The 13,717-nt window shown below is 49.6% G+C and overlaps 3 gene segments (V, D, J or C); all 3 read right to left on the reverse strand.

Moving 5' to 3' along the window:
• Positions 1–2,279: 2,279 nt before the first annotated feature.
• LOC120585985 (Ig heavy chain V region MC101-like) lies at positions 2,280–2,874 on the reverse strand. The segment is given in 2 exon segments: positions 2,280–2,629; positions 2,714–2,874. Coding segments are annotated over 2 exon segments (396 nt in total).
• Positions 2,875–5,663: 2,789 nt separating this feature from the next.
• LOC120586002 (immunoglobulin heavy variable 3-74-like) lies at positions 5,664–6,189 on the reverse strand (the record flags this gene model as incomplete). The annotated part of the segment is given in 2 exon segments: positions 5,664–6,001; positions 6,103–6,189. Coding segments are annotated over 2 exon segments (384 nt in total), but the record flags the coding sequence as incomplete, so codon positions are not given.
• A 4,623-nt stretch (positions 6,190–10,812) lies between these two features.
• LOC120585986 (immunoglobulin heavy variable 1-8-like) lies at positions 10,813–12,979 on the reverse strand. The segment is given in 3 exon segments: positions 10,813–10,849; positions 12,545–12,851; positions 12,934–12,979. Coding segments are annotated over 3 exon segments (390 nt in total).
• Positions 12,980–13,717: the final 738 nt, after the last annotated feature.

Genomic DNA, 13,717 nt, shown 5'->3' on the forward strand with positions numbered 1-13,717 from the left:
AAAGGACAGGAGAGCCGTGGAGGAAGCTCCCACACTGAGAGAACATGCACACAGTCATGAGGACACGGTGGTTGGAGTGTCAACATTGGGAGCCGTTTTAGTGAAGTATCAATGGAAATGAGAATAGGTCGTGAGTATTGGAGGAAATGTGACCTTGTCACAAAGTTTCAAACAAGTGGGGGGCCAGGCTTAGGGCGAAGTCTAAGGTAGAGCTGTGAGCAGTGCAAGTGTGTATTTAGTTCGGGGATTACTAAGCTAAAGGTGGGAGTGGTTGGTTCCTTCTTTGTAATGTTTCCAGTAAAACGTGATAGGACAGTGATGGATCAAAGACAGCAGTATGAATCGAATGCCTCTCTGAATGTGGAGTTGTGAAAAAGGGCCAGTCATCCGTAAGCCAAAATTGGGGACTATGTTCTGAAGAGGGCAGGAAAAGTGTTGCTAAAAACATTACATAAAAAAAATCTAAGTCCTGGCCTGCAGGTCTGATCGGCCGTCTCAGCGTCAGCCAGTAAGGGTTGATTCCAGCAGAAGCCACTTTGAAATGAAGGGGAGCAGAAGGTGGGGTGGAATGAAGGGAGATGTCAGACTTCATGGATTTTACTAAACAGGATCATAACCGACACGGTGCTGAAGATGCAGTATGTTGAAGAAAAGGGCAGAATGACCTTGGAGGAGACTCAGAGGTGATCAGGGAGGATTCTCTGGTCAAGACCTGGGCCATCACCTCAGTGTAACGGGTGACACGGCCTCCAATCAAAGCCTTTGGATTGACCAGCACCTGGCAGTGCCTGGGGGTGTGACTGCCGCCCAGCAGAGCCACGGAGAGACTGTCGTAGAGTCCAGATGGAGGTTCCCACCCTTTGGCGGCCCCTCCATCGTATTTAGGAAGCACATAAGTCATCAGGTTTTATAGGTTCACAGTTGGAGAGAACGTTAGACTCAGTCTGAATCGTATGTCAAGTCCCACCAATAACTAATGAGATAATACTTAGATGAGACGTTGGACCTAAACTTTAGAGTTGGTACTGTAACTAGTACTATATTTGGGACAGTTGGGTTAGATTTAATGTATTTAGCATGAGAGAAAGACATGAATTTTGGGGTCCACTGGTGGAATATTATGAACTGAGTTCGGTTATTCAAAATTCATGCCTTGGAGTCTGAATTCTCAGTGATGGTGTTTAAATAGGGCATTGAGGAGGCTTGAAAACTAAGTGAGGTCATAGTGTGGTGGTCCCGCCCCACTACGACTGGAGTTGTAAAAACAAGATCATGTGAGAAGTGACCAGCATATCCAGCGTGTTCCCTGACCCCTGGCTCACCATGGCCACAATGAGGTGTTTAGCTTGATGCTCAGTATGCGTTGGTCCATCAAGATATTTTCTTTCAACAGGTTTCTGAGTTCTTAGTGGTGGCCCTGGGTCAGCAGGCAGCTGTGCCCCGACCTGACACAGACTTGTCCTTCAAAAATGTCTGTGTGCCATGGAAGCATAAGTGTGCTTGACATGTAGGGTAAGAATGTCACTTTAGACCCCCTGATATAACCTGCCTGGGTGTCCATAAATGGAAAGACGTGTTAGAGGGACGATCAGAGATGACCTGGGTACAGGTGAATGCCACGTATGTATATAATCACTTGTCTGTGACTGGCTGGGCAGAGGCAGGCAGATTGAGCTCGGCTCTAGCCCCATGGAGCAACCCGATTGAGTGAAGAACTGGAGGGTCATGTGTTGTAGGCAGGACAGAAACGGCATTGGGTAGAGTCCTGTGGGCTGATCCTTCCCCTGTGGCCATGTGTCCTGTCTGAAGGGAGGGCTCATGTGGGGACAGTGTGTGCCTGGGGGGCAGAGAGCCTGAACTCAGCACACAGGAGTCTGCACCGTGCCAGGTCTCTATTTGTGCAGGTATTTTCCAGCCGCGGGGAAGAAGACAGCCCTCAGGATGGTCCCTCTGCTGAGACATGAAAACAGACACATAGAAAACTGGTGAAGGAAGGTCCCCAGTCACCAGTGATATGTCGTCTACAGACAGACAAGGTGCGTTTTCACTTTAGTCTGCAGTGAGAATAGGAGAAGTTAGAGCCACGTCGAAAAAGTCAGGGTTGTCCTCGTGGGCAGCTGAGAACTTTGAGAGGAAATCCCTGCTCCCAACAGGACGCCCCTTCCCACCTCCCTGTGCACCTGCTGCTTGCTGGTCTGGTCTGTGGGTTCTGTGCTTTGTGTGACTTGAGCGCCCCCTGGAGACCTGATCCGCCCCTGCAGTTCCCCCTCCTGTCTCTCTCAGGGAGGTTTGTGTCTGGGCTCACACTGAGGTCCCCTCACTGTGTCTCCCGCACAGTAATACACGGCCGTGTCCTCGCTGGTCACGGAGTTCAGTTTCAAGAAAACCTGGCTCTTGGAGGTGTCCCTGGTGATGCTGAGTCGGGACTTAAGTGAAGGGTTGTAGTATGTGCTTCCACCACTCCATATATCACCGACCCACTCCAGCCCCTTTCCTGGAGCCTGGCGGGTCCAGTGCACACCATTGCTGGTTAAAGAGAACCCAGAGACGGTGCAGGTGAGCGAGAGGGTCTGCGAGGGCTTCACCAGTCCTGGGCCCGACTCCTGCAGCTGCACCTGGGACAGGACACCTGGGGACAAGGAGCATCAGTCCTGTCAGTCACATGCTGTCACAACCATCCCACAGACCCCTGTCAGATATCTGAGACACTCACCTTGGGGGGCTGTCACCAGGCACAGGAGAAGACCCCACAGTCTCATCTTCACCTCGATCACAGAGCTGCTTCCCCAGAGACCTGAGCCCTGTGTGAGGAGAGAGCTGTGAGCGTCCACAGCCCGGACAGGTTTTACCCTGGGGCTGGAGGAGGAATTTGCATGTGGGCAGCCTGCTCCTCATAAGTGGGGAGTGACTGGGTCAGGCTCCCTGGTGTCTCTGGGGTCCAGCTGGGGCTCTTCCCTTTAATACATATGGTGTCTGAGTGTGGGATGGCAGAGCAACCGATCTCTAAGATACATTGAAACAGGTCAAAGGAAACCCCGCTTTTCATAGTATGGGAATAAACACTGGACTATTGAGTAGGTCACCATTTTTAAACTTATAAGTGTTTCTCATAATTATGAAAGTGATTAGCATGATGGTCAGACACTTTTGTACTTCAAACACATTGAATATATTCACGGTTCCCAACTATTTATAAACATAATTCAAGTAAATCATACTTTTTCACCTTTGTTATAAATTACATCCAAAATAATAGACAGTCTCTTCCAATTCCCTCCTTCACTGAAGCACATGTGAGTTGTCTTTGTCTAAGTAGCTGCCTCTCTCCATAATCAGGCTTGAAGACCCCTGATGCTGGACCCTTCATATTGTGCTTTTTCTTATTTTTTTAAATAATAAAGTCTTTCCATATTCTATATAATCTTTTTTATGACATATATTTTAATTTACTAGTTTATGTGGTGATTTAACTAATTTTTGAAATAATATTTGAAATATCACGTATTTATATTCGCCTACGTTTTCCTTAAGGTCCAACCTGTGTGTGTCACATCTGAGAAATCCTTGGCTGATCCAAAGTCGCACATATTCTGGTCTATCGATCTGTGTCATTCCCTCAACCAGTGCCATGCAACCTTTATTATTGCAGGAGGGAATCAGGGCAAAACCGAGTTTATCACACTCAGAATCCTGGAGACTGGAGACCTGGATGCCACCAGGGGCCACATGGAAGACACCAGGGTGTCAGGAGCCATGTACAGGAGGGAGAGGGGAGCTTAGAACCAAATTTTCTTGGGGTTTTCTGGGTAAAGGATGAGCAGGACTGGTGAAGAGCTTATGCCTGACTCACGTGAATCATTTCGTTGGGCTCAGAGCTGGACGTGGTTCTCCATCTGCCTGGCAGCTGGGCCTGGGATGACGAAGGTGGAGGAGTATCGTGTCCCGGGATGTGCGGGCAGAGATAGTCGGGTGCCCTGGGGTCTTAGTTTCCATGTGAATGACGTGTGCCAGGCTAAGACCTGTGTTGTATCTAAGAACTGGTTCCATCATGAGGGGAAGAGTCTCCCCATCAAGAAATATTTGAAAGTTGTTAAACATCATAATGTAGAGAAGGCGATAAAATACGTAAACACACTCAATGCAGGGAGCATTCACACCAACTGCAGCACCTGGCCCTATTCTGCCCCCACTTCATACGGAAAAAATCACTGCATCCTTCATCCTCCACTGTGAACCTTGGAGACAGGCCTGGGACACACAGTCGTACCCTCAGGAGCTCCTCATTCGACCCTGAGCACATCATGAGCGAGCACACGCTTCCTCCCTAACTCTGGGTTCATCTCCCCCACTGTGTTTCTGCTCAGGCTGAAGCTTTCATATTGGGTGTGTGGGTGGGGGGCTGTATCACTGAGTGATGGATGGGGCTTCTATAGACTAGTGGGTCCGGGGTGTGAATTCCTCTTCCATTTACATGATTCATTTCTAATTGATAAAGGAGAGAAACCCATAGTTATCCGGGACACAATATGAGTGGAGTAGAGGGGCTTGATTCCCTAAGTAGATCTAAACAGCGAAGATGGCCTATAGGAGAGAGTGATCACTACAGGTTCAGCTTGTATTAGGGGTGCTGGGCCACCCCATGAGGCCTGGGAAGAGAAATGCTCTTTAGGGTAAAGAGGAGGCCACGTGTGTGGGGAGCTCAAAGTGCTCCATCCTCTATCCGACCAGGAACCAGAGAAAAGTCCAAACACACGGGGTCCCTCACCTGAACCCTCACCACCGGCAGCTACCCTCTTACTAGGAGCTTTCTCGGATGTGGGGAGAATTTACAGCAATGACTGTGATGGCGTCTGAAGGCACAACAGCTGAGCGATTGTGTGATGCGAGGACATAGTGCAGAATCATTGGAGGAGACCCATGTCAAAAATTATTAACCCTCTTTGCTGTGACTGGTACGTGGGGAGGGCTTGAGAGTGAGGGGCACGGAAGCACAGGAGACACATGACTAAACAGATGTCGTGTAACTAGGACAGTAGATGATAGTGGGTGATGTTGGGGTGTTTCAACATCCACCTGAGTAAATGAGGAAAAGAGGTTAACGTGCTGCAGGCAGGACAGGGACCCTGTGGGACAGAGTCCTGAGGGACAGGTCCTCCCATGTGGGCCATGTGTCCTGTCTGAAGGGAGGACCACGTGGGGACAGCGTGTGTCTGTGGGGGGCAGAGCCTGAGCTCAGCACACAGGTCCCTGCACTGTGCTGTGTCTCTCTGTGTGGAAACAGTTCCCAGTCTCAGGACACAAAGCCCACAGGTGGTCTCTCTGTCATGAAATCAGAAAGGACACATTGAAAGCTGGTGCAGGAAAGGTCCCCAGGCCCTGCTGATACGCCGTCTACAGACAGGTTAATTTTTCATTTCTTGTGTGTGTGAGAATGTGGAAAATTAGAGCCACAAAGAAGAAGCAGTAATTCTCCTGGGAGGCAGATGAGAGATTTGAGAGGAAATTGCTGCTCCGAATGGGAAGCCCCTTCCCCAGCTCCCTCTGCATCTGCTGCTGGGCTGGTCTGTGTGTGCTGTGCTGTGTGTACCCTGAGCGCCCCCTGGTGTCCTGAGCTCCCCCTGGTGACCTGAGCACCCCTCCTGTCTCCCTCAGGGAGGTTTGTGACTGGGCTCACACTGAAGTCCCCTCACTGTGTCTGTCGTACAGGAATACACGGCCGTGTCCTCAGCCTTCAGGCTGCTCATTTGCAGATACAGAGTGTTCTTGGCGTTGTCTCTGGAGATGGTGAATCGGCCCTTCACGGAGGCAGCGTAGTTTGTGCTGCTGCCATCACCACTAATGTATGAGACCCACTCCAGCCCCTTCCCCAGAGCCTGGCGGACCCAGTGCATCCAGAAGCTACTGAAGGTGAATCCAGAGGCTGCACAGGAGAGTCGCAGAGACCCCCCAGGCCGCACCACGTCTCCCCCAGACTCCACCAGCTGCACCTCACACTGGACACCTGCGAACGCAGACACGTCGGGGTCAGGAAAATGTCACATGTCCGTGTTCCTCACTCACACCCACTCACGTACACAGTGTCCCTTGTTCCCCATCAGTCACCTCGTAAAACAGCGACGAGGAAAACCCAGCTGAGCCCAAACGCCATGGTGCGGCGTGCGTGTTCAGACCTGATCCGGGAATGGGGACCCCTGGGAATCGCGGGGCTGGGCTCCTGTCCCAGAGCTGCAGGCTTGGGGCTGGGCTGGCTTTTATCAGCAGAGGGGCCCTATTTGCATGTGCTCTGATGTATAAGGAGCTCTGGGGTTGGGGCCCCACAGAGAGGGCAGCAACCCTGAGCCAGCCTTGGTGTCTCTGGGCACCTGGTGGCAATGAGAACATTTGGTAAACTATGCCTTTTATTGTGACATGTGTTACTTAAACACTTAGCACCATCATCTTATTTCATTTTACTCATGCACATAAGTCATGTGATGTGATATCATTTACCCGCATCACAGGTGAGCAAGGCCAAACAGGACCACAGAGAGCTTGCTGATGTCGAGAGCACACGTGTCTAAGAGTAAACTCATGTGTCTGGCCCTGCATGCTCCCCACTGCACCCCACTGCTCCCCTGGGCCACCTCCAGGACAGAGTGGACGTGCCCAGTGAGGTGCAGGTCTGCGTCCTGTATCAGCGTGTGTGGGATTTGCTGCCCTCTAGTGCTAACGGAGAGCACATGTGACAACCAGGGTCACAGGTGTATTGCAGGCGTCTGTCCCATCTGAGTGTCACTCTCTGTGCCTCTAACTTTCTTTGTTCACTGATAAGTGCACTTGTACGGTAGTCGTCTTGCTGTGGTATAGCTCTGTCAGCCACAGCCACGTCAGGATGACGTGTACAGTTGGAATCGCACGCACACACATGATGTCCATGTTACATCCTCAGCATCACAATTTGAAATGCAGTGTGTGGTGAGACCTGGGCTCGCACAAGTCAGTGCTGAGTCTTCTTCTGATGCATGCGTCCACCTTCGTGTGAGTCCGTGTACCAGCTGAAGTGTGTTGGATTATCCTCAGTCCCTGGGCTCTACAAAGAAAACCAATTCTCAGCCTGTAGATGTAGAGACCTGAGAAAATGTTCTTATTCTTATGACACACAGCCACAGTGAAGAGCAAGCTGCACTAAGTGCCAATTAATCCATTCCTTTGAACATTTGGGTATGGGAAGTCACACCCATACCTAAGGAAATTGCACCCCGAGGTCTGGAGACTGAGGTTCCTGCAGAAAATAAGGGACCATACTCAGCCTACCCATGATAGCTCTTTGGAGGGCAGAGCCCTAGAAAGAACAAATATTTAACTATAAAGAGTTAATCTTTTAAAAAGCCAGTGTGCTAAATCAGGGAGCAGTTCCCCCAGTGAGGGCACAGAAGGCCGTGTGTGAACCAGGAAGCGAGACCTCAAGATGCCGAGTCTGTTGTCTTTACCGTGGATTCGTCTCCCCCAGGACTGTGTGAAGAAAATTCCAGTGGTCTTTTTAAGCCACTTTACTGACTACTATAGTGATATATACACAGTCATCCATTTTCTTCCGCACGTGCCTTATCTCATTTCCCCTTTGCGAATCTGGATCTTTGAATCCTCCCCTTTTCAGTCATTGTTGTCTCAGTTTGTCCCTATGTGTGCTGAACGTTCGTTACTCTCTTGCTATAGCAAATCTCTTGTTATTGTTTAAGCTCGTAATGCCCTGTTTTGAGTAGGAGTTGCACTCCTCTGCTTCTATCACCCTGCTAGTCACTTTACTCCTAATTATGGGTTTTTTTTCTTTGTCAATGTTTAAGGTGAGCTTACCCCTTTCAGTATTTCCTGTAATGGCAGGCTCATAGTGGAGAATTCCCTTAATTTTTGTATGTCTGGAAAGGTCTTTATTTCTCCCTCATATCTAAAGGAGAGCTTAGCTGGATGTATTACTCTTGGCCGGTAGTTTCTTTCATTTAATCGTTTGAATATTTGATTCCACTCCTTTCTGGCTTGTAAAGTTTGTGCTGACAAATCTGACGATAATCGAATGGGTATTCCGTTATGGGTTACCGTCTTCCTTGGCTGCCCCAAGAATTCTCTCTTTGTTGTTGATTTTTGATAATTTTAATACAACGTGTCTTGGTCAAGGCCTTTTTCGGTTGAAATAATTGGGTGTTCTGTTGACTTCTTGAATTCCAAGCTCCAGTTCATTCCTTAGATTTGGGAATTTCTCATGAACTATTTGTCTGAAAATGTTTTCTTATAATCTCTGCTCCTTTCCCTCCCCTTTGATAATGCCCATTATTCTTATGTTTCCTCTCCTGATGGTATCAGCTAGTTCTTGTATTTCCCTTTCATTATTTTTCATTCTTTGGTTTGTCTCTTCTTCTTTCTGATTTCTTTCTAGATTTCTGTCTGTGCCATCACTGATCCTTACCTCCATTTGGTCGTCTCTATTTGCCAAGCTTGCTATTTCATTTTTCAACCCTTGCAGTGTGCTCGTTATCTCCAGAAGCTCTATTCTGTCCTGATTGAGTTTCAGTTTCCTTGCTGAAGAACTCATTCTGCTCATCTAGTTGTTTTTTTCAGTTTCTGAAATTGTTGATATGATTCGTTTTGGATCTCAATGAGTGTTTTCAGAAGTACCATCCTGAATTCTCTGACATTTAAGTCACATATTTCTGTGTCTGTAAGCTTATTTTCTGGAGAGTTTTCTCTTAGTTCCTGAGATGCCTTGTCACCTTGGTTATTCATGGTGTTTAATGGACTATTTCTCCACCTGGGCATTAATGGAAATGTTTTTTGCCTTTTTTTCCAGAAAGAAGATTTATTATATAAAGGTCTCTCTTTAGCCTGTTGCAAAGATGTCGCTTTTCTTTTGGTTTCCAGTAGGTGGCGTCTAATCTCTTGGATGCCTACTTCATATAAAGCCTTAACGGTGTCTTTTTTTTTTCCTCGTAGATGTTTAATCACACTCACTACTCTCAGTCTCAGTCCCTATCCGTGTTAGCAACAGTTTCAGGAGCATTTACTCAGATTCCCCTGGGGCTCTGTGGTGATTGGTCTCGGAGGGTATGGGGCAGGGGCTGTCTGGGTTGGGGGTTGGAGGCTGTGGCTCAGCCTCCATTTTGCAGCCGCAGCTGGTAAAAATCAACGGTTATTTCTCTGCCGCCCCCTCTTCTCTGCTGTCCCCACTTCTCTGCTTTCTTCCCCGGTGTCTGGGCACTGATGCTGGCTGCGTAGAGCTCTCAGCTCTCCCAGTCAGGGCTGTTCAGAGAACTCGCCGCACCTTTTCCCCGCCCTCTCCTCCTGCAGGGAGCTCCAGTGCAAGAGGCAGCTTCTTTGTTTCTCCCAGACCACTGCCCGACACTCAGGGTTCTGTCCTGTGGTAGCTCTTATGCAAAGATCCCACACTCAGATGTGCTGCTGTGCACTTTGGGTGTTTCTTTATTGCTGTTGTTCAGTTTTAGATGTTCAGCTTGTTGTTTCAAGGGGAGAGATTTGGGGACGGCTCACTCCACCACGTTTCTTTAGTGTTCTTCTACCCAGCTCTTCTATTAGGATTGTGTTTAGTGCTTATCTTTTCAGCTGAAGCCTCTTACTCTGTTAACAGCAGCAGCTCTCTCTTGACAAATGCATCTTGGCCGAGGTGTGCATGGAACAAAGTTGTTGCATCCAACTCAGAGGCTATCAACACTCGCTGTGAGTTTTGAGTTGTCTCAGGACTCTGATTTGGAGAAAACTAGCAGAGTCGTTTCTGCCTCTGAAAATGACCCTACGTTTGGCGAAGGAGATAAATGTGATCCTCATTGTCATGAAAAAAGACCACCTTTTGTATCAGAAACATGAGGGGTGAGCTGAGAATGATAAATGTGCAAAGGTTCCTGGGACACTGTTGCAAGAAGAAGAAGCCGCAGAGCACAATAGGAAACCAGTCCTGAGCCTCCATCTGCATGCGCTGCTGGAACTGAGACACGAGTCCATGGGGTTTGTGTGCCCCCTGCAGGCCCTGACCTCCCTGGAGGCCCTGAACCCCTGGAAGCCCTGACCACTCGGAGACCCTAAACCTCTGCAGGTGTGGAGACCCTAAACCTCTGCAGTTGTAGAGCCCCTGGAGGCCCCGACCCGTGGAGGCCTTGTGCACTGGAAGCCCTGAGCACCCTGGTGTCCTCAGCAGACTTTGTCTTTAAATCCCCCACTGAGAAACAGAGAGTTGCCTGGTCCCTTCCTTTACCCAGCATTCAGTGGTGCGTCCCTCAAGGTATAGACATATGGAGCCTCCTGTGCAAAGCACGTCCCCTCTTAGTTACCTCTGTCAACTGAGCCCGCCCTCTACCCCTTGACTACAAATTCTGAGCTACGTCTGCGGCTCTCAGAGGTACCCTTCTGTCTCTCTCCTATGGCAGGACCCATTTTGCCAGTGTCATAAATAAGACCTTCCTTTCAAATTTAGCAGTTGTTGGAAGAACGTTGTATCAGTCATAGAGACAGAATAAAGTGGTTGGAGGCTTTGGAGTCTCAATCATCTCCTGGCAAGACACAGGTGACGAACATATACCTCTTCCGTCAGTTGGCTCCACAAGACCCAGGAAGGTAGATCCGAGGACAGAGTGACAGGTCAGAGGTTGGGTCTGAGCCATAGCAGCTCATCCCCAGGTCTTGAGACCCAATGGAGTTCTCTCAGATGGGCATAGAATCATCTTTGGCTGGTGATTTCTAACTGCCATTTTCTCTCTTAGAGAGGAAGGTGTCTGGACTGTGACCATGTGCCTGCCTTGCAGTGTATTTTAGAATGAGGTAACTTGTCTTCTAGGACCACAGGTCTGCAGCTGGAGAGGATTTCACTGCAGAATGCATACATCGAATTCTCACTGATACCTGATTTAGAGGTTATATTGGGAGGTTTTGAGGTGATCCTATTTGATATTAGGTTCGTGTTAATCTTTGAAGAAGTTAGCATTGGGGGATGTTGGGATGTGCTAAATGGAACCGATCTGTGGGATGGATGTGAATATCTGCAGGGCGTTTAACGTCACATCATGCTTGGAGTCTGATGTTACATGGGAAAAGGCACGTTCCAGGACCACTAGACAGCTTGAGGTAAATGGTTTCCTGTTTCATCTGAGAGATTCCTAACGCAGTCACAAGTGTTCACGCCAGAGTGAGGCAGAGGAGATTAGACTCCAGGAGAGGAAGAAAACAATGCGACCAGAGATGTGAGGTGACTTCCTCCAGTCTGTGGGGATGGATAACAGGGCATGAGTCAGGATGCACGGAAAGCGGGTCTTGAACCAGGGAAGACACAGAAGCAGACCGCTGTCTGAGTTTGCTCAGGCTGCAGTAAGAGAATAAAACCTTCTGAGTAATTTAATGTCACCCATCATTCACTTCCCATGTTTCAGTAGGTGGGACTCCTGGATCCAAGTGCTAGCATGTTCACCATTGGGGAGAACCCTCATCCTGGGTCATATCTGGTTGTTCTGGCTGTGTCCTCAGGTGGAGGAAGAGACACGCATGGTCATTGGGGCCTCATTTAGTTAGGTGCTAATCCACTTCATGAGAACACTGGCCTTGTCTTCCAGCACCACCCAGAGACCCCACCCCCAACACGGTTCTCTGTGGGGTTAGGATATCAATATGTAATGTTGGGGAGCACTCATGTTCAGACTACACCTGTCCCTCAACACTCTGGGCACATGTGGTCCTGCCAACACCTTGAGTCTGTCCAGGGAGACTGACTTCCTGCTCTCAACCCCAGACTGTGAGGAGTCAATGTGTGTAGACTGTACCCCGAGTGTGTGGTACTGTGATTCAGCACAGACAGGGAAGTCATACAGTCTGGAAGTGGGTCTCACTTCATCAAGTGTCTCCCCACACTGCTCCCCATGTGTGAGGACACCAGTCCTGCCCCAGGGACAGGGACAATGCAGGGCTGTGGTAGGAGGGGAGGACCCTCTTCAGGAGCTCATTTCAACAGGAGAAAACTGAGGGGGACTGTGCGAGAACCTGACTCACCCGTCACCATGACTTTGCTACCAGGAGTCAGGATCGACCTCCCAGAAGGTCATGTGCCTAGTGCTGGACCTCAGACTGGGCAGTAGGAGTTCACCCTTCAGTCTTTATACTTATCTATATTGAAACATAATTCCCTGTTCAGACACAGGGGAAAGTTGGAGGAATGGCTGGGGGATCTGCAGTCCAAACCCTGAATCCAAAACCAACACGAAATCCCAGACAATGCCTGAACGAACTCCCCTCATCCAGAGACCAGGGAGGTGCATATGTGCCCTCTGCAGAAGCAAAGACAAATGACAGGGACCTGTCAGGAAACGCTGACCCTGCATCTTCCTGCAGGACACCTGGACTAGTGACACCTTTCCCTGAATGCCAGGTGTGCTTGCTAGAGTGTCACTTATAGTGTCAGGTGTCTGTTTCTGTGTGAGGAAGTCAGCGGACACTGTCCCCTCCCTCCTGAGCCCCACACAGCTGCCCTCTCCCTCAGGGTTTCTGTCACTCGCAGGATGTGGGTCGTCACTCTGCGTCTTTCGCACAGTAATATGTGGCCATGTCTTCAGGTCTCAGACTGCTCAGCTCCATGTAGGCTGTGCTGGAGGACTTGTCTGCGGTGATGGTGACTCTGCCCTTGAACTTCTGTGTGTAGCCTGTGCTACCACTGTTAGGGTTAATGTCTCCCATCCACTCAAGCCCTTGACCTGGAGCGTGTCGCACCCAGTTCATATAGTAGTCGGTGAAGGTGAATCCGGAAGCCTTGCAGGAGACCTTCACGGAGGCCCCAGGCTTCCTCACCTTGGCTCCAGACTGCACCAGCTGGACCTGGGCGTGGACACCTGTGGAGAGGAGACAGCAGTGGGTGCAGAGCCCCGACTGGCCCTGGTGCCCTCGTCAGCCCAGGGCTGGGGATTCCCTTACTTGTCGCCACTGCCACCAGGAGGAGGACGCTCCAGCTCCAGTCCATGCTGAGGGTGGTGCTGTCAGGTCCTCTGTGGGGGAAGGTGTGCTGGTGGGTGCTGTGAGGACACAGACAGGTCCCTATTTAACCTAGCGCACCTCAGCCCATTTGCATATTCTTGCGGCAGAGTATTCATAGCTGAAATCTTGTCTCCACCTGAGAGAATTTGATGACACGGAAACCGTGGGCAATGTGCACTTGAAGTCCCAGGTACAAATGCTTGTTGTGCATATGTGTCCCTGTCAGGTGCCTGATCTCTGTGCAGACAGAACTTTTTTTCTCGGAGAAACAAGTCCGACAGGACGTCTCCTCACTGTACATCCTCCTTGAATGACATGGGGACAGTGGATGCAGCTGGGCCCTGATGTCACACCTCATATTCCTGCGTCAGGATGTCTCTGAAATGCCACACCTGGTAAAACACACCCTGCCTCCAGCTCCACAAATTCAGATGTATAGAAGCTTCAGACCTGCCTGTAATTGTGTGGTTCTCATTGCCTTCTTGAGATTGGGAAATGGTCTGGACAGAATAGAACATCTATCTTCGCTTCTGCAGTCTCTGTTTAATTGGAAATTTAGATGATCTGTGGAAAGAGGAAGCCCCAGGTCCGCAGAGAAATCCCCTCCCCCACTCCCTCTGCACCTACTCTGGGTGCACAACACCTGCAGGGGGAGTCCCGAGTGCCCCCTGCAGCCCAGCCCCCCATGCTGCAAAGGAGGGTCCCTGCCCAATTAGAGGCATGA

This window comes from Pteropus medius, unplaced genomic scaffold (genome assembly GCF_902729225.1).
Source record: "Pteropus medius unplaced genomic scaffold, Ma_sr-lr_union100, whole genome shotgun sequence".
Classification (NCBI taxonomy): Eukaryota; Metazoa; Chordata; class Mammalia; order Chiroptera; family Pteropodidae; genus Pteropus; species Pteropus medius.